Source organism: Anopheles arabiensis, chromosome X, assembly GCF_016920715.1.
Source record: "Anopheles arabiensis isolate DONGOLA chromosome X, AaraD3, whole genome shotgun sequence".
Lineage (NCBI taxonomy): Eukaryota > Metazoa > Arthropoda > Insecta > Diptera > Culicidae > Anopheles > Anopheles arabiensis.
In genome coordinates this window covers 7,814,107-7,838,983 of record NC_053519.1, presented here as the reverse complement: position 1 = coordinate 7,838,983, position 24,877 = coordinate 7,814,107, and the positions used below count along the sequence as shown (strand labels likewise).

Sequence of the window (24,877 nt, the reverse complement as noted above, 5' to 3'; positions counted from 1 at the left end):
TTATTTAAATTGAATTTTCCATAACACAAACGTACACTTTAAGCAAAAGCATCCATTTTTGGGTCAATTTTAACATCACTTTGCACGTTAAACCCGACACAGCCCAACAGGCTTTTCATTCGAATTCAAAATTTCAAACAATTTTCAACCCCCTACGCTAACCGTCAACTGACAGCGCGCGCGTGCTCACAAACCGCACAGAAACGTGCGGCTACAACGCCCGTTGTGTTGCAGCGCAACTGGTATAATCGCCCTTTTGACAGAGGGTAACTCACCCGTCGCTGTCAAAGCAGCTGTCAGCACGCTCCCACCACGGGGCACTCACGGGCCCGCAAACAATAACAAACACAACCCGCGCGGAACGGCGCACCGGCTGAGGGTGCAAATCGTGCGGCAACATCATGCTGAAAACGGGCCGCCTGCTGTCGCTGGTAGTGCGCCGGACGTCCTGTCCACCGCGCACCAGACGGTTGCACCTGGGCGCCGCCGTGGCCGTGAAGAAGTACACCGACACGGAGAACGATTACGCCCTCTCGGTCTTGCGTAATGTGCCGACGGTGAAGGAACTGGCGCCCGCGACCGGTCCGCTGCTGGAGTGGGAAGGTCTGGACGAGGTGCTACCCGTGGCTGAGCGGTGGTGCGGGACCGACCCGGAGCGGGTGCTGCTGCTGCTGCGCCACACTGTCGAGCGGGTTCAGCGCGCAACCGAGGCGCAACCGTTCACGCTGGAGGATGCAGGGTTGGCCGGGTTCGTCGAGGCGTTCGTGCGCACCGTGCCCGACTTCACGGACGACCAGCTGGCCCGGGCGCTCGGCACGCTCGCCGCGCTGGACGAGATCCGATCGATCTACCAGCCGCACTATCTCGCCCTCTGGACCGCGCTGGACGCCGTCTGCCTAGACCGGGTGACCGGCTGGAACGTGGACCGGCTGCTGCACTTTGCCGACGCGTGGTACCCGTTGCGGCTCGTCAAGCAGGGCAAGTTCGTGCACAAAGCGATCTGGAAGATCAGCAACCGGCTGCGCAAGCTCACGCCGGACCAGCTGGTGCGCACCGTCTTCTACATCAACCTGACGCGCGTCCCGGTCGAGAACATGATGGACATCGAGGTGAACTTGCAGCAAAACTTCCCCGCCTTCACGATCGCGGACGTTGCCGTGCTGTGCATGGGCTTCTTCAAAACGGAAACCCCTGTCCGGTCGGCCGAGCTGCTAGAGCGCATCTACCAGAAGGTGACGGCCGAGGTGGCCACCGTCGAGGACATTGCGCTCACCGCCATCCTGAAGCTGCTGCGCTACTCGTCCCGCATCCCGCAAGTGCCGGCGATGCACGCGCTGCTCGATGCGCTCGCGCCGCACATACCGCGCCTCTCGCTGCAGGCCTGCCTGCACGTGGCCCTGCTCGGCAGCGACATCCACGTGTGCCATCGCGGGACGCTCGAGCCGGTGGTGGACCGATTCGCCGGCAGCGTGCAGCAGCTGCGCCTGAAGGACGCGGAGCGTATCGCGTTCGTGCTGGCGCACGGCAATGTTGCGCTCGCGGGTGGCCGGGACGTGGCGCTGCTGCGCGCGATACTGGCCGACCTGCCGAACCGGGTGCCGGAGATCGTGCAGTACCCGCGGTGCTACATCGCGCTGCTACACTTCCTGTCGCTGCGCGGCATCCACGACGCGGCGCTCATATCGGCCGCGTTCGAGCCGCGCTTTCTGCAGCTAGCGTACGGGCGCAACATTGGCGGGGCGGGCCGGGAAGCCGTCTCGCTCGATGCGTACGCCGCAATCAATCTGGAGGGCGAGTACGGGACCGGGCGGCGCTTTCCGCCCGACGCCTTCCGGCTGGTGTGCAAGCTGACGCAGGACTACCTGCCCAACCCACGCTACAAGCTGACCAAGTCGGACCGGATGCTGCTCGACCTGCAGGGCACGTTCGGGGCGCTGGTGCGCGAACCGTGCCAGATACTGCACCTGCTGCCCCACTACCAGCGCCCGGACATACTGTTCTGCGTGGACGAGCGGGCCGGGCGCGTGGTGCCGCTGGGCGAGCTGGCCGCCACGCACGAGATACGGACGCGCGCAAGCGTCCTGGGCGAGCGCAGCCGGGACGACCGGTTGCGGCTGGTCGCGATCGTGGTCGGCTCGTGGAACTGCTACGTGCGGGACGAGCGGCGCCGCACCGGCGGGTACGCGATGAAGCTCGAGCAGCTGCGCCGCCTGCACTACGACACGATGGAGGTAAGGCAAACGGGGGATGCGTATTGGTTCGGTTTGTTTTTTATTCGTTGTCTCAAAGACCAAATTTACACCTTCATCTCTACGACCGGCATACCCGGGTGTTCCTTACATTTGGAATAAGAAGTTATTGTTTTTCATCACATTAATACTTCAATCACTTTTGTTGTGTCAAATTTGGTACAAGGGCGCGGACTTTAGTCTTATTTGCTTTAGTGAAGAAATGGGATTTTTATAGACTCGTTTACTATTTTTAATATTTTTTTTTAAAGTTTGATAACTCGCCTTTTAAATGGAGGGTTTTTATGCTGTTCTGCGTAAAATACATTGAAAGTACCTTCCATGAAAACCGGTTCCATGTATAAAACAAAAAATTTAAAAAATAGCAAATGACACTTAAAAAATTCCATTTGTTTCAGCAAAGACCAATGAGACTAATGCCTGAGAAATTTTAATATGAATTTTATGGTGTAATGATGATAGTTTTAAAATTTAAAAAGCATCACTTATCCTATAAAATGTATGGGAAACCCGGGTATGCCGATCGTGGAGGTAAAGGGTATCAAAATGAAATATTTAGGAATTTTTGAAAAATAAGTTCATCCTGTGCCCTTTATAAGAATTTAATTTCCTAAAGATACGTGACAAAATTAAGTAGTTACCAGTGCTGCAAAATGTCACTATCAATGTCATAAAAAATCCTAACTGAAACAAAATTCATACCAGCGTCACGTACTCAATTGTGATAATTATAGGTGATACTCAAAGCGACTGATGTGGTCAATGCATGTTTTGTGACATTTTTGCGACCAACACTTGGTCAATCACTATGTCATGATTTTTTTACTGTGATCAGTTCTGCAAATGTCTCTGACATAGTCATGACAAATTCCGGCTGAAACAAAGTAATGGCAGCGTCACGAGCTCTACTGTGGCGATCAGAGGTGATACTCAAAACAATTGGTGGGACCAATACATGGTTCGTGACATTTTGTGAAACCAACTGTTGGTCAGTCACTTTGTCATGACTTTTTTTTTTACTGTGATAAGTTCTGCAAAGTGTCACTGACATAGTCATGACAAATTCCGACTGAAAGAAAGTCATGTCAGCATCACGAGGTCTACTGTGATGATCAGAGGCGTGACACAAACAGTTGGTGCAATCATCACATGCTTGGTGACATTTTTGTAACCCACAGACAAAAAGTCATGATTATGCATGCGAGGACATTAAGCTCAGCTTGTCAGTCAGAAATTTCACGATGACAAGCACTCGCATGTCGTGTTCGGCATGTCATGACGCACTTTCATTGAGTATCAGCAATGACCATCAAGCCACTATGGATATGTTCATTCTCAATCTCAATCAATGTATGATATGTTCAATCTCGTGACGCTCATGATATTTTGTAGCGCTGGTAGTTACCATTTTTCAATATAAAGTTATTTCAGTTAGAAAATGAAAATAATACCCAGTTATCCGGTCGTAGCGTTAAAGGCTAAAATAAAAGACGTGTGTGTTGTTTTTTTTTTTTTGTACTCCTTCTCACACCAGATACCGTGGTACGAGTGGCCAGTTTATTCCCGGGACGATATGCGCCGCTATCTAGAGGCAAAGCTGGCACCCTTCCTGAGCAGAGCGCGCTCCCGAGAGACGATTAAATAGAAAAGAGACAAAGAAAGTAACAACAACCGAATACAATAAACAAACAAACAAAAAACGCTACTCCTCTACTACTCTAGCAGCTTCGTGAGCGTCTTCTTCGTGTACTCGTACACCACGAACAGCACGGCGGTCGCCGGTATGGTGCGCACGATCGTCGGCAGCAGCCCGTTGTAGAAGGCCAGTGCGCCCTCCTTCCGGAAGATGTCCAGCCCGACCTGCGTCATGCTCGCCCGCATGCTGTACACCTGGATGCGGCTCTTGATCACGTCCGCGGGAAAGATGACCGTCCAAAGCGCGACGCCGCCGACCGCACCGGCCACCATCGTGCGCACCGGCCCGATCTCGTCCTTCGACTGGCCGGGGCGGGCCAGCAGTGCCCGCGTCTGCTCGTACCCGCCGAAGAAGAAAAAGTAGCCCGGCATTTCGCGCGCGAACGTGGACGTGAGGCCGCGGAACATGCCCGGCACGCCCTCGGTGCGCAGGATCTGGCTGACGAGCGCGTACGAGGAGATGGTCGGGCGGCCCTTGCCGCCGCCGGCCGTTTCGCGCAGCGCCTGCAGCTTGCACTTGATCAGCTCGGTCGGGCAGAGCGTGAAGGAGGAGAAGAACGCGGCCAGAAAGCCGGCGGTCGCGTTCTCGAGCGCGGACAGGTCGGCCACGGCCGGTTTGTGGACGAGGCGGCCGACCGCCTGCTGGCACGCGCCGTACGCGGCGAATAATACTGAGTTTTCCGCGACGTTCGCGACGACCGCGGGCAGCGTGCCGGCGTACAGGCCGCGCACGATCCCGTCCCGGCGGAACGTTTGCAGCGTGCAGTTGACGAGCCCCTTGTACAGGCCGGGAAACGTTTGCATCTTCACCTTCACCGTGTCCATCGGCTGGCTGACGTACACGAGCGCCACACCACCTGTGTCAAAAAGAGGAGTACGTTAGGGGCCGCATGGGGTCGGTGCGTCGGTTCGCGTGCTTACCCAGCGTGCCGGCGATGAAGTCAATCATGCCCGTTTTCAAACTGCTCGATTCGCCCGCGCCGTGCATGTTTGTTTGATCTCTGTTTGAGCTCGCTGCGTTTGCTGATCCCTTAAAGGGAGGGAGGTTTTGAGGGCTGCTGCGTCACCGTGCTTTCAAAATTCACGCTGCGGTCCTTTGGACGCTTTGGCTTGATTGTTCAGATCTGCTGATTGATGCTGGAAGGTGTACTGTGTCCTCACGCAACCCGATCGATCACACTGCAACCCTTCACACACTGGACAGGCACGCGCTCCGCGGCCCTGTTGCTAACATAGCGAGCTAACTACACACTAATTCCTAACCGTCGCACTGTCGCTGGTCGCACCAGGGGAAAGGGACGGGCTGCTGTCCAAGCGAGAAAGAGAGCACGACAGCGTTCCGGAGATATTTCTTTTTGAAGAACGCGCAGCATATACACAATGTGTGGCGATTGATGATAAGCAGCGCGGCAGCAGCGGGCGACGACCAGCGACGAATCGTCAGTCACCAGAGCCCCGTGGCGCCTTATCTCGGCCCGTCTCCTTGTTGTCAGCCTAACTTTATTTGTTTTCGCGACCGAACGCGGACGCTGACGACGACGCAGAATCGGTCTAATCGGTGGGACGCCACGGTTCGAGGATGGGTGCACATCTCCGGGAAACTGGTTGCGTCGCTGCGATGTGTGTGCGTGTGTGTGTGTGTGTGTGTGTGTCGCTGCACGGCAAACACTGATTTCGGAGGCCCCCGGGGGCTCGGGGCAATCGCGCAATCACACACGTGCGTGCGTAAGGCAGGCTTTGGCAGATGATGACATATCGCCTACGATGAGGCCACTGCGTGAGCGGTCGCTGTGCGCGCGCGTGAGTGCCCAGCGCTCGCTAAACGAAAACAAATCCCCACGCAAAAGCACGTGGTTTCCGCACTCACTGCTCACGGTTGCCGGGAGGGGTAAGAGGGACCACCTTGGTGAGGTGGTGAGGCAGGGAAATGGCATTTAACAAGTGGAGTAGAGCACTTGAGGTAGAGTCCCCGGACGAAACGGTGTTGAATGCGCACGTGTGGCTTAAAACCTCCTGCCAATCGGGCGTTTTCCATACGGCTGGCAATGACTCAGTTAAGATAGAGGTGATGTAGATAAACAAAAAAGGTTGGGAAAGGTCCAAAGATAACAAACAAAGGGCTCATTCGATTCTCTTCAAGAAACGCACTGTTTCAATGCCTCATGACGTATGTGAGTGAATGTAGTGATGGGCTCTCTAGGGATCTCCCACGACTCCGATCTGACTCCGGTAATTGCTAGTTGTTAGTTCCGAGACCTCTGGAGTCGGAGTCGCCCGGAGTCAGCCGGAATCAGAATCAAACTAGAGTCGGAATCGTCCGGAGTAGAGATGGGTTCTCCGGATTGTACCCACGGTTCCGCTCCGGTTCTGGCAAGGGTGCTTCCGATTCCGACTCCAGAAAAAGGGAATCGCTAGCTCCGCCGGAAATGTTCGGAATCGTTCAGAATTGTACGGAATTGTCCTAAATCGTCGGAATCGTCTGGAATCGTAGTTGAACGATATTCGTAAATTCGTGTAAGACTTTAACAAAATGCTCATTTTAGGTTCAATTCCTAAATGAACTTAGACTACCACATACCTGCTATGGATACAACAAGAAGTCATAGATCAAGACTAATGGATCACATAGCGTCAAGTGAACTGCTAGTTCGTGCAGTTTTAGATTATGGGACAGTTTTTATTTGAATATATTTAGTGTAGCTCTAACAAACAACGGAAAAATGCAGAGACAAATTATCCAATTTCATTACAGAAACTACTATGGAGTGATCGTAGTTCACTGCCAACCTACCGATCGCCTCAAAACACTTGAACACCGTAAAACGGGCAAATCTAGTTGTTGCCAGTGTACTAAGAGGTTCCATCAACGCTCCAAAAATGTTAGGGAGACGGTTCCGATTGAACCTAATCTTTCCGAACTGGTTCCGAAATTTGTTGGAACCATCCGGACCCAGTTCCGCTTTGTTATGAATGTTGCCCAACTCCAGTCCGGAGCCGTAATTTAATTTTGTTTAGTTTCGTTTGTTTCTATGAATAGCGTTTAACGACGACCACAATGCTTTGCGATAAAATCCTTGTACCGGCTATTTCCGGACGACTCTGACTCTGGCCGACTTCGGACGACTTCGGATAATGCTGGTCGAACATACCTTCCGGAATCGGTTCCGACATTTTCGTAGTTGACTTCGGATTTTTGCCAACTTTTCCTATCACTTCGACCTATGTGTCATAATAGATATCGATCATAAACTACGTAACACTCATTTGGGATTAGCGATACCGAAGGACATTTTTACTATAATGTATTTGCACAATTGTCTAGCGTATGTGAATAGCTTTTTTGGAAAAGGGCGTTTTCAGGCAAATCAGAAAATACGCAACTATGACCAATAAAGTTCGCCAAGCACCACATGATAGATCATCTCGCCCAGTAATGTCTGCCAATCTCGATGATCCATGTTTAGCCGAATGTCCTACAGGTACCTACCTAAACCTAATTCTGACGCCTTAACTCTGCATACATGCTTTGCTGTAGAACGGTACACATAACCTACCTAAGTAGCAGAAGGGCGCAATAGTCTTCAGAATAGATTCCGAGACAGACTGCTTTGGTAGGTCCTTGAGATACCCCTGAATTTGCTCAATTCGCTGGAGGTGATCATCGCGGAACGTCAAGGCCTTGGTTGATGCAAAGTTGTATTCATAATCCATCGCAATCAACTGACGGGCTTGTAAGACTTCATCCAGGATGTTGCAAAGTTCATCCTCATCAGCGATCAGATGTTAGGTAGATAATGGAGTGAAACCCTCAAGATCTTCTTTCTTCGGTGTGGTGAATTTCTTTGCCGGTGCCAACTGCAACACTACCACAGTTAAATTATTGCATTATTATCCAGACGAAGATTAACTACTACTTATCGCCAAGTGTCGTCTATCCCAATCCAATCCCCACTTAGTAACAGGTGCTTAGTTTTATATATATTTATTACGATCTATTTATAATACACTTGGCCTTTTTAAAGGACAGCGCTACTCTGTTCATTACTTGCTTTTCTTTCTCTCCTCCCTTTTGCACCTCTCTTATCATGTTGACAGTGTTTTTTTTTTATGGCTATCGTTTTATGTGTATCTCTCGCTTTCTCTCTCTATCCCTCTACCTTTCTCTCTTGCTCTATCCCTTTCTCTCTGCCTCTTTCTCTTCCTATAAATTCTGTTTTACGCACACACACACCGCGTGCCGGTGTAGTCTTGATGTCTATTATTCACATTAAACCAGTAGTAAGTAATATACTTCATCAAAGATGTGTTTTTTCTTTCCCTTTTCATCATCGTGTATGTGATTCTACAATGCTTCTTAGATCCTTAAATCTGTAAAAGGATTAGGTGTATTTATTATGTTTTGCTTGTTTCTTTCTTTTTTTTTTGTTTTACTTTCTTTTGTAATCGGTATCTGTTTCCATTTGATTGTTAAACACACACAAATTCTATTTAGTAATTATTTGAAGTAGATCGGGACAGAAAAGGAGGCCAGGATGGTACTGAACTGACACTTAGAAAAGCAACAACAATTGGGTGGGTACAATAAGGAGTGCAATCCGTCGTAAGGTTGGATGCTTGGAAGGTTGGTATAACACTGAAGTTTGTAAGATATCTCGCTCTCTCCTTTTTGCCTTCTCTTACTCTCATTCTCTCTCTTTCTCGCACTCATTTAGTACGACAATTTTAACAAACCGGCTAGTAGCTGCCCGCGCACCTCTCTGTACAAATGATACGTTTCGGTTTTCGAGTAAGCGCTCGAGCGTTCTGTGCGTTCCTACTATCATCGAGCAACAAGGGGCAACAACTGAAACGCAAAGGAAACGTTACTAACGCGTACTAACGCTTACTAATCAACACGAACTCCCGCCGATGAGTGCTGGCCTGGCATTGGATTTTGTGTGCGTGCGTGCGATCCTTCCTGAGATAGCTGAGCATACAACAACCCGAAAGGAAACGAAACTAAAGGGCTTGAACTTGAGATGTGGATTTGATGAGTATCATTTTCTTCTTCTTCTTCTTATTCTTTTTTGTTTGGCACATTTACACTTCGTGTAAGGATAAGAGAGAGAGAGAGGGAGAGAGAGAGTGTGTTCGATCCCAGCCGCATCTCTTAAATATTGCACAGTAACGCACAGCTTTGACCAGTACCTCTGATGTCTGACTCCCCTGAACTCGGCGTCCGCGAGTCGTCCGGCGATTGGGAAGAGATCCGATCGGTTGTGCAGCTATACAGCCATACAGGACAGCGTGTTTGTTGTTGATTCGTATTGTTTGTTTGTTTTTGTTTGCGTTTAATTTTTCATGTTTCATTTGGTGCGTGTTAATATTCGTAGTTTGTTTTTTATTTGTATGAGAGTATCGTTTTCGAGGTTTTGAACGATGCGCCGTTAAGTTTGCAACATTTGGTGGGACCGTTAATATTACTATTCGTTTTGTCTGTTGTTTGTTTCTGCTTCTGTTGTTGTTTTTGTTGTTTGGTTTCATTCTGATCTTCCCTTTGATGCTCAGAACGTAATCACCGTTCGTTCGTTTTGCGGGTTGAGTTCATCTCTATGTTTTTTTTTTAATTTGTGCAAAAAAAGGTCCACTATCATGAAGTGGAACACCCGGTAAGCCCTCGGTTAGCGGTGAAGCGCACGGCTGCAAAGAAGCTCCACCCACGCGACGCAACGCAACGTAACGCCGCGTTACGCGTGACGGTGCTGAATAAGGTGCTGAATTTACTTAAAAAATCAAGCATCGCTTCCCCAACGTTGGTCGGTCGGTCGGCCTGCAGGGCTGCGGACGAGCAGGATGACGACTTTAGCGACTTAACTTTTAAGTGCAACACCGCGTCCTACACATCAATACTGGTTCGCCGCCGCTTTATCGTTCGCTCTTTCGCTCTCCTTGCATGGCAAATCTAGATAATCTTTCTTTGTTTTTGTTTTGTTTTGTTGCTTTCTTTGTTTGGGTAGACATCAGTTACTTATTCTACGGACACTAGATGACCGCGTATCTCTTTTCTCAGTCAAAATTCGAGGGTGTGGGTGTGTGTGAGAGAGTTTTTTTTTTCTTCAAACCCTTTGTGCCATCGACAAAAGCTGTACAACTACCTTGGTATCCTGTATTGTATCCTCTCTGTCACCTCAGTTTAATAGTACGTCGGGAATGGGTGATAGGCGGCGGCGGCGGCGGCCGACGAGCCGTGCTGGTTGATCGGTGGCGAGGCAATGTTCTGCTTCATCGAATGGTGATAGTTGGTGGAGCCGACCTGATGGTGATGGTGATGGTGGTGATGATGGTGGTACGCCCCGAACCCACGGCTCGGCGACACGACGTGGCGCGGTGGAGGGGGCGGCGGGGCTGCCGCGGCCGGCTGCCCGCTAGCGTCCGACAGCAGCCGGTTGTTCTGCTCGAAGATGAGGTGCGTGGCAGGGTCGCTGACCAGCAGGCGATGGTTGCCGGCGGCGGACAGCTGGTCCCCGGCCAGCAGCCGATGGTGGTCGCCCGGCTGTATCTGGGTGGAGAGGAAGGAGGTGGCGTGGCGCACCGCGTGATGCGACCCATTGTTGACCGCGTGGTGCGAGCCGGTGTTGGAGCTGAGATCGAGCGACACCATCCGTATCATGTCCGGATGGTGGTGGCTGCTGTAGGAGAGGGCGGGCGTCGGCGGCGACTGGACGAGGTAGCTGGAGCCGCGGCTCAGGTCCACCGTCACCGACTGGTCCGCGTCCGAGTCCTGGCCCTGGACGTGCTCCTGCACGAGATGCTGCAGCTGGGTTTGCTCGAGCTGGAACGATTCTTGTTGTTGCTGCTGCTGCTGCTGTTGTTGTTGTTGAGTGTGTTGTTGTTGTTGTTGCTGTGTTTGATGCTGATGGTGATGGTGCTGATGTTGATGTTGATGGTGTTGTTGTTGCTGCTGTTGCTGTTGGGCCTGCTGTTGCTGATGATGATGTTGTTGGGATTGTTGTTGCTGAGGTTGCTGTTGTTGCTGCTGCTGCTGTTGCTGCTGTTGCTGCTGCTGCTGCTGCTGCTGCTGCTGCTGCTGCTGCTGCTGCTCCCGCTCGCTCAGTATGTCGTAGATGTGATGGTGGTAGCGGTTAAAGTGCAGATTGCTGCCCGCCTGCGTCGACAGCTGGAAGTTCGTGTGGTGGTAGGCGGACACGGTGGACCGGGACGACATGTCCAGCCCCTGGAAGTCGGACGCGTCCCCGAGCGCGCTGTTGCGCTGAAAGTCGACCAGCTCGTCGGTGCCGTACTTGATGCGCATGTCCGCGGTGGTCGGCAGGTTGGAGCCGCCGAGCGCCCGGCCCGTCTCGCCGTACTTCTGGTGGTTCTGGATGAAGTCGGCCGCCCCGCTGCCGGCGTTGCTCGGCGCGTTGCTGTTGGTGGCCGCCGCCGCCACCGCCGCCGCCGACCCGCTCGCCAGCTTCAGCTTCGACTCCTCCGACTGGACCGCGCTGACGGACAGGTTCTCCGCGATCACGATGCTGTTGTCCTCGTCGCTCGACAGCTGCTGCATGTGGTGCGCATCCTTCAGGTTCGACTCGAAGCTGTCGAGCGTGAGCGAGCTGATCGTTTTGGCGTCCTGGCGCCGGCCGGCACTGCCGTAGTGGCCGGCATCGGTCGGGCCGAAGTCGTACCGCGGCAGCGACGGCGTCGAGGCGGGCGAGATCAGATCGTGCTCGGCGTAGATCTGGCGCGAGCTGGACCGCACCGGCGACCCGCTGGCCCCGATGTGCTGTCGGCTCGCGGCGCTCGGTGTCGCCGCGTACCCAAACTCACCCGTCTGCCCGTCCGGCGAGAGCGCACTGCGCACGGAGTCAACGCTCGCCGTCAGCTTGTTGTGCGGCGTGCCCTGCAGCTGCTGGCCGAGATGCTGCTGGCCCTCGTACCCGAGCATCTCGCTGTCCTCGTAGATGGCGAGCTTCTCGCGCGACTTGGGCCGGCCGCTGGCCGCGCCCCGGATCGACAGGATGCCCGAGTCGTTCGTCGACTGGGCCGAGTACTGCGAGATCGAGTTGAGCTGCATCGAGAAGTGGTGCGACTTGAGCAGCTTCATCTCGTCCACCGACTCGTCGATCGGGCCGGTCGCGAAGGTGCCGCCGGACAGGCTGTTGTTGTTGTTGTTGTTGCCACCGCCGCCTCCGCCGCCTCCACTGCCAGTAGCGTCCGTCCCGCTGGCCGCCGGATCGATGTGGCTCAGATGGAGGCCGCCCTGGCTCTGGCCGCCCTGGTTCGTGCTGATCTCCGCCTCGGTGATGATGTTGCTGACCGAGTTGAGGGCCGCCTCCACCAGCATGCTCGCCGACGTCGGGATGGTGTTGATCGTGTTGCGGCCCGCCCCGCCCGTGCCCGCATTGTTGTAGAACGAGCCGAGCAGCGTCTGGTGGTTGAAGTGCCCCTGGAACGCGTGGCTCTGGAAGGAGGGCAGGTCGGGCAGGTTGAGGCCGGTAAAGTTGGACGTGTACTGCTGGAGCTGGGCGTGCGAGCTCTGCTGGTTCGGGTTGTTCGAGTCGACCACGTCCAGTATGGTCGAGTTGTCGTCGTCCTCCTCCTCCTCGTCCGCCACGTTCGGCGGCGGCGTGTTGACGTTCCCGTTCATGATCAGCTTGGTGAGGAAGTCGCGCCCCGTCACCGTGCTCAGCATGCCGCCCGGCTCGGCCCCCTGCTGGCCGCCGCCGCTGTCGCCGCCTCCACCCCCGCCCGGCAGCTGGTCCGCGTCGCTGATCCACTTCTTGCTGCCCTTGCTGATCACGAGCCCCGCGTTGCCGCCTCCGTTGATGTACTCCTTGTACTTCAGGTTGCTCGCCAGCGACGCCATGTCGACGAAGCTGCTGTCCACCTCGCCGACGCTCTTCAGCTCGTCCTCGCCCGTGCCCGGCTTGTACTGGAGGGCGGCCGCCGCCGCCGCCGCCGCTGCTGCTGCCGCGGCAGCCGCCGCAGCCGCCGCCGAGCCCGCATCCAGCTGGTTTGATATGTTGAGCCGATGCAGCTGGCTCACGTTGAGGCTGTTCGGCTTCGACTGTTCGTCTGCCAGGGCATGGTGGACAAGGTGCTGCTGCTGCTGCTGCTGCTGATGATGATGTTGCTGCTGTTGCTGCTGTTGCTCATGCTGCTGCTGGTGCTGGTGGTGCTGCTGCTGCTGCTGCTGCTGTAGGTCCTCCAGCCGATCGGCTCGGCTCTCCCCGTCCAGCCCCTGCTGCTCGAGCATGCTCTTGCGGATGTCCTCCACGCTGCCGCCGTTGCTGCCCGCCGGCGTGCCGATCGCCGCCACCTTCGCAATGTCCTTCAGGTTGTTGTTCAGTATCGAGCTGATCTTCGTCGACAGCAGCGACAGGTTGCTCTCGTTCCGGCAGAGATCGTTGAACGACTCGAGGATGTTTTTCGTCTTGAGCAGATTGTTCGAGAAGGGCGACGGCAGCCGGGCCAACTGCTGGTGATGGTGGTGATGGTGCAGCGCCGACTCCTGCTCCTGCTCCGCCTTCCCGAGCACCGGGTCGTCCAGGTGCGGGTCGGCCTGGTGCAGCTCGTGCTGGTGCAGCGCGTTGCTCTGCTCCACGCCCTGCTCGTCCTGCTGCTCGTCGGCTTGATGTACGGCGCCGAGCTGCTGCTGCTGCTGCTGACGAAGCAGCTTCTGCTGGTGCATCTCGGCGTCCTTCTGGAGCAGGTCGGCAGTCGGCATTACGAGCTGACCGGTTGATGGATGTGTCGTCGAGAGGCGCTGCACGGCGGGAGGTGTGTTGGGATAGTCTAGCTGCGGCTGCTGTGGCGACAGCTGCTGTTGGAGGTGCTGGGGCGTTACCTTCGCCTGGTCGACCGGTTCGTGCCCAAGCCCAAGCTCGGACTGCTGCTGCTGCTGCAGCGATGACGTCTCGTCGAAATGGGCCAACTGGCGTGAGCGCTTTTTCCGCTCCACTTTCTCACCGCCGTACCCGCCCTCCTCCGATGCGGTCGATTTGTGTCTCTGCCGACGCTGGACCTCATCTGGGGTATGGATTCGTACAGTTGGTAAGTTAGGTAAATAAATAAATAAATAAATGCATACCAATGATTCCATCGTTCAGCCCGCCAGAGTAAGCGTCGAACGTGTACGCCACACTACGCTCGATCTTTGGCATCTGCTCCTGGGTGTAGCCGTGCACCTTCTTGTAGTGGAACTGCAAACACTGCTTAGTCGTAAACGCAGCCGTACATTCGTTTTCCGCGCATCTGAAAAGATACGGAGACTCGTTAGAGCACGCATAACTAGCGCAATCAACACTGCCCCGGGGGCCGAACCCGATGATCTGTTCGTTAGATGCGTCCGCTGCTACACAACCGGACGAGATCGATTCCCATTGGGACAGAAGCAACCTACACTCGCTCTTTAACCTTTTAGCGTGGAATATTTAGCAATGTAGCTCTTTCGGGCGGTTTGAAATGCGCTCAGTGTGAATTAAATCCCATTCACTAAAGTGGAGAGCCGAGTCGAGTAAGAGAGTCAATCATGGAACCGTATGAGTTTGAGAGCTCTTTCGAGAGTTCAATCTTGAGGCGAGTTAATGAGCTCTCCATGTCAAACAGATACTTAATCACACTGAGCTGAATCATCCTTGAGTTCAACAGGTTTTTTGTGAGTGAGATCTAGAGTTCGAGAACTCTTTCGAGAGCTCAATCTTGAGGGGTGCTGTTTAACTTTTCACGTCAAACAGCAACTCAATCACACTGAGATGAATCATTCGTGAGTCTCGTCTGTTTCTCGTCTCTCGTGAGTGTATATCTCGAGTTTGCGAGCTCTTTCGAGAGTTCAATCTTGAGGAGAGCTATTGAGCTTTCCACGTCAAACAACAACTCAATCACACTGAGCTGAATTAGCTGTATTAGAAGAGTTCAATAGCTTTTTGGTGAGTCAAATATCAATCGTTTGAGTTTCGTCTGTATCTCGTCTCTCGTGAGTATATCTCGAGTTTGAGAGTTGTTTCGAGCATTCAATCTTTAGGAGAGCTATTAGGCTTTCCACGTCAAATACAAACTTAACCAAACTAAGCTGAATCATCCTTGAATATAACAGCTCTTTCATGAGCGAAATATCTCAATGGGTGAAATAATGAGCTCGCTGAAGAATTCAATCTTGAGGTGAGCTGTTGAACTCTCCACGCCAAACAGTAGCTCAATCATACTGAGTTGAATCTTTCGTGAGCTCCCTCTATCTCTTTGTCTCTCGTGAATGATGAGTGAGGTCTCGAGTTCAAGTACTCTTTCGAGAGTTCAATCTTGAGGAGAGCTTTCCACGACACACATCAACTCAATCACACTGAGTTAAGTCATTCATGAGTTCAACAACACTCTGTCGTGATTGAAATCTCGATGAATCCCTTCACATGAATCCAATCATTCAGCAATGATTTCAATGGCACTTTGAGCGACTGCCGAGCATCACTTACTTGAACGGCCGGACGCCCGAGTGCGTCAGCATGTGGATCTTCAGGTTCGACCGGTTCTGGAACAGCTTCTGGCACCGCGGGCAGCTGACGACGGCCGAGTTGCGGCTGTGCACCTCCTTCGAGTGGCGCTGGAGGGCGGCCCGCGAGCCGAGCAGCTTCGAGCAGAGCTTGCACTGGAAGTCGCGCAGCACGTCCGCCATGTCGCTGTGCATCCGCTTGATGTGGACCTTCAGCTTTTGCGGCTGGCAGAACTTGCGGCCGCAGAAATCGCACAGCGGCCGGGTGCGCTGCGGGTTCGCACTGCAGCCGTACGTGCGATGCATCTCGAGATAGTTCAGCCGCAGGAAGAACTGGAACGATAAAAAAACGGGTGGATTGCTCGTCAGTTAAGCCTGCTGAGGGTCTTTCTCTTTCTCTCTCCGTCTCTGGTCCTACCTTTTGACAGAATTGACACTGATATGCGCCCTTGCCGTCGTGCAGCTTTTCGGCGTGCTTCATGATGTTCTCCTTGCCGAGCACGGCCGCACCGCACACCTTGCAGTGGTACTTGCGGATTGTCAGGCTGAAGCCGGGATCGTGAAACACCGAGCAGTGGGTGCGGTAGTAGAACGGATGGTCAAACTTGAGGTTGCAGCCGCCGCAGTCTAAAAATGGAGAGAAAAAAAAAACAGAGACACCATGAGCACGTCTCCCACATCATTCGGCAAGCTCCACCCCTACTTACTCGTTTTCTCCATCTTCTTCTTGCCCCAGGCCGAGTTGCTGTCGTTGCTCCAATAGAGCAGCTCGGCGCCCGGCTCCAGGTCCCGGCACGTGACGAAGTAGATGCTGCCGTCGTGCACCTGCAGGACGCAGTTCTTCTGCTCCCGGTTGCGGGCCGGCCGGATGTAGCGCAACCAGTTGGAGAAGTTTTTGTTCTCCGTGCTGGTGTACGTCGACTTGGCGCCGTCGAACGTTTCGAAGATGTGGCGCATCGTGCAGTCGTCCTGGATCTCCGTCTCGCGCACAATCTGCCCGGTGAGGGGCCCTAGTTTCGTATACTTCGCGATAAAGGTGGTCGTGTAGATGCTGAGACCGTGCCCGCCGGCCGGCCGGCTCTTGGGGGCCGTCTCCCGGTCCGCCCCGAGCGTGCCGGCGAACCCGGCCAGCGCTGCAGCCGGTGGCAGGGAGCTCTTGGAGTCGAGCAGCGAGTCCTGATCCTGCTGCAGGTCGTGGCTTTGCCCCTGCCCCTGTTGCTGCTGCTGCTGGGGCAGCGATACCGGTGGCTGCGAGTCACCCAGCTGGCCCAGCTTTTGCAGCTGCAGCGCGTCTGCGCTCTGCGTGGTGCTGCTGATCGTGCCGTTGGCGCTCGACTGCGGGCAGGGCCGCAGCTCGAACTCGGGCGGCACCGACACCTCGGAAAAGGAGGGCGTCAGCTCCACCTTCCCATTGCCCCGGCTGCTCTCCCCGCCGTCGTCCTCCTCGTCCTCAACGTCGTCCTCGTCGTCGTCCTCGTCCTCGTCGTACTGGTCGTCCATCTCGTCGTCCAGCTCGTCGCCGGTGCCGGGCGGCTTCAGGAACAGCTTGTGCTTCTTGATCAGGTCCTCGTTCTGCTCCAGCCACTGGGTAAGCTCGATTTTGTTGCTGATCGCACGCAGCGGCGTGCTGAGCGGGCACTGGTCCGCCCCGTGCTTGATGCTGCACCCGGTGCACACCTTGTTCTTGGCCGTGCCGGTACCCTTCGCCCGGCGGCCGGCCGGCGCAGTGCCGTGCGAGCCCAGCCCGAGCTGGCGGCCGGCGGGCCCCAGGAAGGCGGCCTTCTCGGCCGAGGGCCCCCCCTCGGCCGTGCTGGTCCCCCGAGCCGCCCCAGGCAGCGGCCGGTACTCCTGCTCCTCGTACTCGATGTGCAGGTCGACGTTGGCCGAGTCGTGGGCCGTGGCCGCACGTCGGCCCCGCTTGCGTACGCCACCGTACGCGGGGCGATCGGTCGCGCCCGTGGCACGGGACCGGTCCACGCCCTTCTTGGGGGCGGCCGGGACCGGCGGCTTCTCCTCCGGCGGCTCGAACTGGTCGCACTGGTCGAAGAAGTTGGACGTGGTCGGCAGCTCCTCGCCGCCGGTGTGTGCCCGGCGCTCCAGCTTCTGCTTCTCCTCCAGCTCGGTTTTGATCTTCTCCGCGATGCGGTAGTCCAGCACCTCCGTCTCCGTGTTGAGGGAGTCCTCTGAAACCGATCCCATCGTGCTGCTGATCGAGTCCTGCTGCACCTCGTTGCTTTGCTGCTGCCGGTTCGGCGCCGCGGACGCGGGCGTGGTCGGTGGCGGGAGCGTTTTGCGCAGCGTCTTCTTCACGAGGTCGTCCATCAGGTACGCGTCGTGGTTGCTCACGCTCGACTGCTCCTGCTCCTCCTTGCTGCCGTCGCCGAGGAACGCCGGCTCGACCTTCCGCTCCTCGGCCGGGCCCTCCGCCCCGCTCCCCGCCAGCGCCTCCTTCTCCTCGCCCTCCTCCTCTTCTTCCTCTTCCTCCTCCTCGTCCTCCTCGCCCTCCTCGCCGTCCTCGCCCTCCTCCTCGTCCTCCTCCGGGTCCTCCGCGTCCTCCTCCATCTCCTCCCCCTCGTCGTCGTCGTCGTCGTCGTCGTCCTCGTCCTCCCCACCACCGTCCTCGTCGTCAGGTACGGGCGCGGAGTCCTCGTCGTGCTGGTGCGGGGCCGGCTCGTCCGCCAGGGCCTTCTCACCGAAGGACACCATCTTGCGCCGGCTGCCGTCCTCGAGCTTATGGATAATATTTACATTCTTATTAAATTGTACTCTCTTGGTTTTCTTGCCCGCGCCCCCGATCGATTTGGCGCCGGCGAAGCTGATTGATGACGACTGTAGCTGCTGCTGCTGCTGCTGCTGCTGTTGCTGGTCGAGCACTTGCTGGTTGTCCTGTGGCGGCTCCTGCAGCTGCTGCTTGCCACGGGAGCCCGATTTGGTCCGCCCACCCTTGGTGGCGGCTCCTTGCGGCTTCAGCGGTAGCGTTTCACTATAAAATCTGATTCGAAAATGCAAAAAAAAAAACAGAGACAGAAAAACAGGTAATGTGAGTGAACCTAGCAAGAAAATGTGGCAAAAATTTCCCTCTAGTGAGTACTTCAAATTGACTATCTTTAGTGGTCTCAATTTCAGTCGTCAAAGTAGGTCGCTGTATCTCACTCTCTCTCTCTGACTGTTGGATGACATGGGAATTGAACTAACACCGTTTCTGGCACTAGTTCCAGATGTTACCAAAAGGCTATGAGCAGTCCTGGTATACGTGTGACAAATATCGCTACAGGTTCTGAGTATGAGCAGCGACAATGCAGAAAGACAGATTTGGTTTTCCTTTCTGTATAGTTTCCACTGACGAATTACTTATTCGTTAACTGATAATAATTTTAATAACATGTTGCCGAATCGACGTGAAGCGGAAAAGAGTCATGATCATTGTTTACAACAAAACAACTTTTACGGGGTTGCTTCAAATTAGATCTGAACTTCGGCCAGAAATATACAGAGGCGAGCGAGCCAGTAGAAGCGACATCACCAATTGGATGTATGCTTCAAGGAGATGACTAAGAATTGAGTTGCCAGCAAGTGTATTCCAAAGAGAAGATGAAAAGACACTCGTATTCTACTCGGAGGAGGTGTTTGAGCAGCTATTTCTCCATCAAAGTTGATTTTTCCTCTTTAGGCATTGAGTGAGATGAGGTTTGGGAGTTTCTTTAGATACGTTCATGGACGGACTGTACTGGTGGACATTATTTTGAGCTACGTTTGTTCCTAGCTTTGAATAAAGATCTAAATTTTAAGCATGCTTGCATGCTTTACTAGCATTGCTACCGAATATTTGGAACTGTTCATTCAAATATCGCACTCGACTGATCCTTTGAATTGTTGTATTAGCTTAGCTTAGCTCTGAGCAGCTACAATTACTGTTTTCAATAACATTCTATCATTGAAATATTAATTACTTTCATTTTAAAAACTCGACAACTCGTTCAATGGATGAGTTATAAAAGAGCCTTCTGGTTCTAAAATCATTCAACAGAAATAAAAACTACTAACTACAAGTCCTTCATAAAGTAGAAAACCAATAGGTGTGTTGCTCCTCTTGCTTCAAATGATTCCTGTGCCTAGAAACCTTTTCAAGGAATACAATTGCATAACAATCACTCTCAGGCTATTAAAAAGGCAATAAAGGCATTAAGGATCCACTATACTTCTATCACATATAGCGCTCTTCGCAATGAAATCACTCATTCTTCCCCATTGCACCAGCATTGCAATCTGGAAAATGGACGTCTCTTTCCGCTAATGTTACTCATTTGCCATTTGCCTCATTCAACCTCACTTGTTTTTATCACCTTGTTTTGAAAAACACTCAAAACGCTCACTCAACATGATAAGAATGTGATAATAGCTTTTAGGCACTAAACTGCAAATGTACTCGAGCGTGGTCACTGCCGATTGCACGAAATCTAAGTGCATCGAATTGCACACATCGAAGATTTACAGTTCCAAGAGTCATTGGGTTTTTTTTAAGATCCAATCCACCTTTCTAACAACCTGACCGTACCTTCGGAATTCTAAAAAAAACCTCTTATCCATCTTTCTTAATCGAAGATGCCGGTATTGTCACCGCAACTTGAGCCGGTAATGTCACCCATTTTGCAGCAAATGCATCATTATCAACCACATTTCAACCATTTCATGAGCATGCAAAGCCCATTAGGAGATTACACATTTAATTACATTTTATCTCGGCATTTGCAATATTGGAATTGGATATTGCAATAAGCACACCTCACTTTAGCTCATGGTTTTTGTATGTCAGATCGCTGCTTTTTAGATCTTAAGAATTTTTCTCCTTCGGCTCTGATGCATTCTACACAGCTTGATGCCTTACAAAGATATGTTTTAAACATCCCATAAAAGCACACTCAAGATATGAGACAGTCATCCAGAGCTCTAAGCAGGCATCAGTCCTAATATCTCCTCCTCATCTCTCCTACGATTCCTGGATTTTTACAGATCGCACCGCGTGTTTCAGAACCCGCATGAGATCACCTAATGTGCGCTCATATGTTCCTGAAATGCATCACCTATTGCATTTTTCTAAACCATTCCCCCCGATTTCCATGCTTCTGCAAGCGCCATAAAAGTTCACTCGGCATATTGGAAATTCAATAACAACGCTCAGGCTTTGCAACACTTTTATCTGCCCTGGTCTGGATGTTGGAGATGGAGAAGTGTGTGCACCTTACTTTTATTGTCCATAGAATCGTATTGCATATCGCATTCATCGTTCTCTCTCTTTATCTTTCTGATGAGGTCATAAATTGGTAAACTGCATAACTAACTGTTGCTCATTTTACTTCAACTGTATCTTTATGGCGCTTGGTTATAGCATTTCTGCTGTTTAATATTCTTGAATGCTCCAACCCCCAACAACTCTCGCGGGTCTCGAGTACTAGTATGTGCCAAGACCTGGAGTAGGAAATTGGACTACTCTTACCATACTTTTATATTGCATAGAAATCTTGAATATATAATCTAATATCTAGTCGTCAGACTAGTTCTCTAGTCGTAAATGCAGATGCACTACTAACACCGCTCCTGCCGCTCGCTCTGCACACCAAACGTTAGCAATTGCCTGAATTGTCGAAAGGGGGGCCCATAAAACCCGCACACGCTGGAGGATACTAGGCAACAGGCCGCAACCCGACCGACCTACCCGTTCAGCAGCGGCGAGTCCTTCTTCCAGCAGTTGCTCTCCGCCAGCTTGAGCAGAAAGGACACAAACTCCACATCGTTCTTGAACAGCAGCACGTTCCGGAGCGTGTCCCACTTCTCCGCGTTCTTCGTGCCGATGTAGATGTTCTTGCTGAACTGCTGATGGCGATACTTTTTGACACGCGACTCGGGACCGGCGGCGGGCGCGCCCTTCCCGCCGTCCCGGTGGTTGCTGCTGGCGGTGGTGGTTGCAGTGGCGGTTGATTGAAAGAACGCGCTCTGGGGCGGCAGCGGCGGCGGCTGCCCGGAACCGCCGAGGGCCGGCGGGCCGGCTGGCAGGCCTACGGCCGCACTGCCGTAGCTGCTGCCGCCGCCCTCGTTCGACCCGTCCTTCGCGTCGTACGCGGACGAGAAGAACGAGGACGACGAGTTGGAGTTGCCGCCGACACCGCCGAGGCCGCCGCCGCCGACGCCGCCACCGACCAGATGGTGCCGGCCGACGATCGACTCGAACGGGCCGCCGCCGTCCGACTTCTCGCTGGTCGTGTCGTTCGAGTAGTGGGCGCTCTGCTTGCTCGAGCTGCTGCCGTTGTTGATGGTCGCGCCGGGCCCGCGCTTGATCAGGTTCGCTATCGGTGAGTCGAGATCACTGTCCAGAAGTTTGGGCATCTTACCCGGAGTTGAGGTTGATGCGGGTTGCGGTCGGGGATCGTGATCGGGGACCAACACAACACCAACAACAGAAAAGGGGGGGTTACAACCGAGGTGCAGCCGTTTGTTTAGACGCCCCTATACGTACGTGTGTGTGTGGGTGTGACAAGCCGTTCTATGCCGTTTTTTTCACTTCTCTTGTGTATGTGTGTGCGTGTATTTTGAAGCCGAATGTGCAACTTTGTGCCACTTCCTTATGTAATGTTCGCAACTATCGCTTTCGGGCACGGGGCGGCGTCGTCCCCCAGCATCATCATCAGCATCAGCATCATCACCAGCCCCTCCCCCCCGCAACGCGGAACAGGGCGGCCCCTTTAGGTGGCAGGATGCGCCTCCAAACAAATCATCATTTCGCTCGTTTTTTTTTTTGCTTTACCTACCACTGTGCCTCCCCCCGAGCCTGTTCCCTATGAAGACCAATGTGGGGGGGGGGAGAAGGAAACACTCTCTCCTGCACACACACACACACACACACACACACGCACAACACTTCCCACCTACTCAAGGCGCACACACAACACCGCCACGAACTACCGAAAGCACCGTTTTTCCCGTTTTTGCGCTTTTCCCGTTTCCTTTTTTTCTATTTTTTTTTGTTCTTCTTCTTTTTGCTGCACACACACACACACAGCCGCAGGTTCACTCTGCCCGAATTCACCAGCACTGGTCTGCGGATGCTTCCTGGTCGGGGCCGTCCCGTCCGTCCTGGTGGCTGGTGGCCATTTTCCACTGGTCGGCTGACCAGCACGCCCGAACCATACGGTTGTGCGGGTACGCCGCACCACTCTCTGCCGTTGCGGGCAGGACCGCGTTTTTGCACTGCCAAAGGGGCGGCAACCCAGCAACGCAATGCGTGATATGCCCACCGAGCGGCGCTGAATTGCAGCAACAAAAGAAAAAAAAACCTCTATTCCGACCGTTCCGTTTGGCTGCTGGCCGTGTTGTGCGAGATTGTTGGGCTGGCTGCTGCTTGGCTGGCTGCTACCAGCTCGCGGGGACACACACGGTTGCGACTTTTCACGACACCCACCAACGCAACGCTTACGCTTACGCTGCGCCACCCCCGCGGTAGTGTCCTGGTGCGATGCGATGTGTATGTGGCGATATTTCGCCGTACCAGTGGCCGCGGTAGGATGTCCTTTTTGGTTAGTGCTTTTCTTCTTTCCCTTTATTCTGCTTCCGCCTCTTCTTCGAGGATGTGTCCGCGCGCTGTTCCTGCCCGTTTACCTGGCTCGTCTCGCGGACGGGCGATTCCGGGGTCGAGGGAAGGGGTGGGTGGGATGGCCCGAGAGCGTGGCTTCCAACACGGTCGATCCGTTTTCCGCTTCCGACACTTAAAGCTTTGCTGGAAAAACGGCGCCTGAGCAAGATGAGGCACGTATATATCTGTGCATTCATCTTTAATTTTGCTCGCAGCGCGCCCGTCCCGCTCTGGTGTACGAGCGCGCTCGCGCGGCCACCACACACGCACACGCACACACACTGCTTGCCGACTCTTTCCAGCGAAGCAGCAGGATACGCAGGACCTGTGCGCTCGCTCTCTCTCTCTCGCTCTCGCTCGCTCTCACTGTTGAGTTCTCAGTACCGCGCTCGCCAGGATTTTCCCGAAGTCTGCGCGATGGTTTGTGCTCACGGGAGTGTTTTTCCCGACCGTTCGTTTCGTCCTGCTTCTGCCTCTTCTTACGCTGTATTTTCGCGGAGACAACCTCGCAAGTGCTCGCACAACAAGGGTTTGGTTTTCGTCCTACTGAAACACCCATACAAGCAAAAACGGCAAAGGCATCCGGAGCGAGCGGAAAAGCGTGCGATTGGGTGCGAAGGGAAAAATTGCGAGAGATATGCTACGGTGGGTTGTTTTATTTTATTTTTTCTTCTTACGCTCATTCGCACCCTCTATACGTGTGCGCGTGTATGTGTGTGTGTGTGTTTGTTGTCCTTGCAAAGACGTGCTAGTTGAGATTCAGAAATCCATCAACTCCATCGCCTCACCCACTCATCTACCCACCAGAGGTACCGCAGCAATCGCGCAACGGCATTGACAGATTTTCAAGCACTCGAGCAGTGTCGAGCACTATCCATACACACACACGCGCACACCAATTCTGGAAGGTCCTGTTTTCCTCGCCGTGCGTTTGGAGCAGGAAAAAGGAGTTTTTCATCGTCCTGCGTGCGTATCTGTTGCAGTGCCTCGGTGTTGGTCGGTGCGCGTTTGTTAAAATGTCAAAAAATATATCTTTTTATTTCCATCTTATTTCAAACGAGGCGTAAACGTAAAGGAATTTGTAAACGATGGAGAAAAATAATGTAAAAATGATTTAAAAAAAAAACAAGAAATAATAAAAAAGTACAATAAAAAAGACTGAAATAAAAAAAAACAATAAAACTCAGAGAGGAACGAGCGAAACAATCAGTAAATGTAAAATAAAAGTAAATGAGTAAAATAAATGTAAGACAATGAGTAAAACAAAGAAATAAATGGATTACAAACGGCTGAAGTTGAACAAATAATACTAAAAATACAACAAGCGTTTGTTAAATGTCAAAAAAAATATATGTTTTTATTTCCATCTTCTTTCAAACGAGCCGCATACGTATAGGAATTTGTAAACGACGGAGAAAAATAATGTAAAAATGGTTTGAACTGAAATAAAAAAACACCCATGACACTAAGTGAGGAACGAGCAAAACGATGGGTAAAATAAATGCGAAACAATGAGTAAAACAAATCAATAAATGCATTACAAACGGCTGAAGTTAAAAAAAATCATATTAAAAATACATAACAATAATAAAACTACGCCAAAAACGAGCAAAACGAGAGAGAGAGAAAGAAAGTAGTTTCGGCTTCCTGCTTTGTAAACAGTAAACAGCTTCGCACAGCAGTCCGGCAGTCCGGCCGCGCTCGTGTATGTTTTATATATGTATATTTATTTCAGCCCATGCTAATATACAGTAGTTTTGTTCTGTTTTGTTTTAGTGATAAATACGCATTCGGTTTTTTTGTTTGTTTTGTTTTGGTTTTGTTAGTAGCTATCAAACGCCGTAT

At 52.9% G+C, this 24,877-nt stretch overlaps 3 protein-coding genes across 3 annotated transcripts in view; 1 reads left to right on the top strand and 2 right to left on the bottom strand.

The window, feature by feature from the left end:
* Window positions 1–311: 311 nt before the first annotated feature.
* Window positions 312–3,954, top strand: LOC120905680. The gene is made up of 2 exons (XM_040316684.1): window positions 312–2,231; window positions 3,784–3,954. The coding sequence occupies exons 1-2, from the start codon at window positions 402–404 to the stop codon at window positions 3,892–3,894; spliced, it is 1,941 nt and encodes a 646-aa protein (XP_040172618.1). The 5' UTR covers window positions 312–401; the 3' UTR covers window positions 3,895–3,954.
* Window positions 3,756–5,769, bottom strand: LOC120905681 (mitochondrial ornithine transporter 1). The gene is made up of 2 exons (XM_040316685.1): window positions 4,866–5,769; window positions 3,756–4,801 (listed from the first exon to the last, which is right to left on the bottom strand). The coding sequence occupies exons 1-2, from the start codon at window positions 4,930–4,932 to the stop codon at window positions 3,963–3,965; spliced, it is 906 nt and encodes a 301-aa protein (XP_040172619.1). The 5' UTR covers window positions 4,933–5,769; the 3' UTR covers window positions 3,756–3,962.
* Window positions 5,770–7,910: 2,141 nt separating this feature from the next.
* Window positions 7,911–24,877, bottom strand: part of LOC120905543 — a 33,249-nt gene continuing 16,282 nt past the window's right edge. Inside the window, exons 10-15 of the mRNA XM_040316430.1 lie at window positions 21,122–21,909; window positions 16,116–18,400; window positions 15,827–16,035; window positions 15,392–15,741; window positions 14,014–14,177; window positions 7,911–13,952 (exon numbers count right to left, since the gene is read on the bottom strand). Coding sequence (XP_040172364.1) covers window positions 10,117–13,952; window positions 14,014–14,177; window positions 15,392–15,741; window positions 15,827–16,035; window positions 16,116–18,400; window positions 21,122–21,909 — 7,632 coding nt within the window. The 3' untranslated portion in view covers window positions 7,911–10,116. The remainder of the gene's footprint in view (window positions 13,953–14,013; window positions 14,178–15,391; window positions 15,742–15,826; window positions 16,036–16,115; window positions 18,401–21,121; window positions 21,910–24,877) is intronic.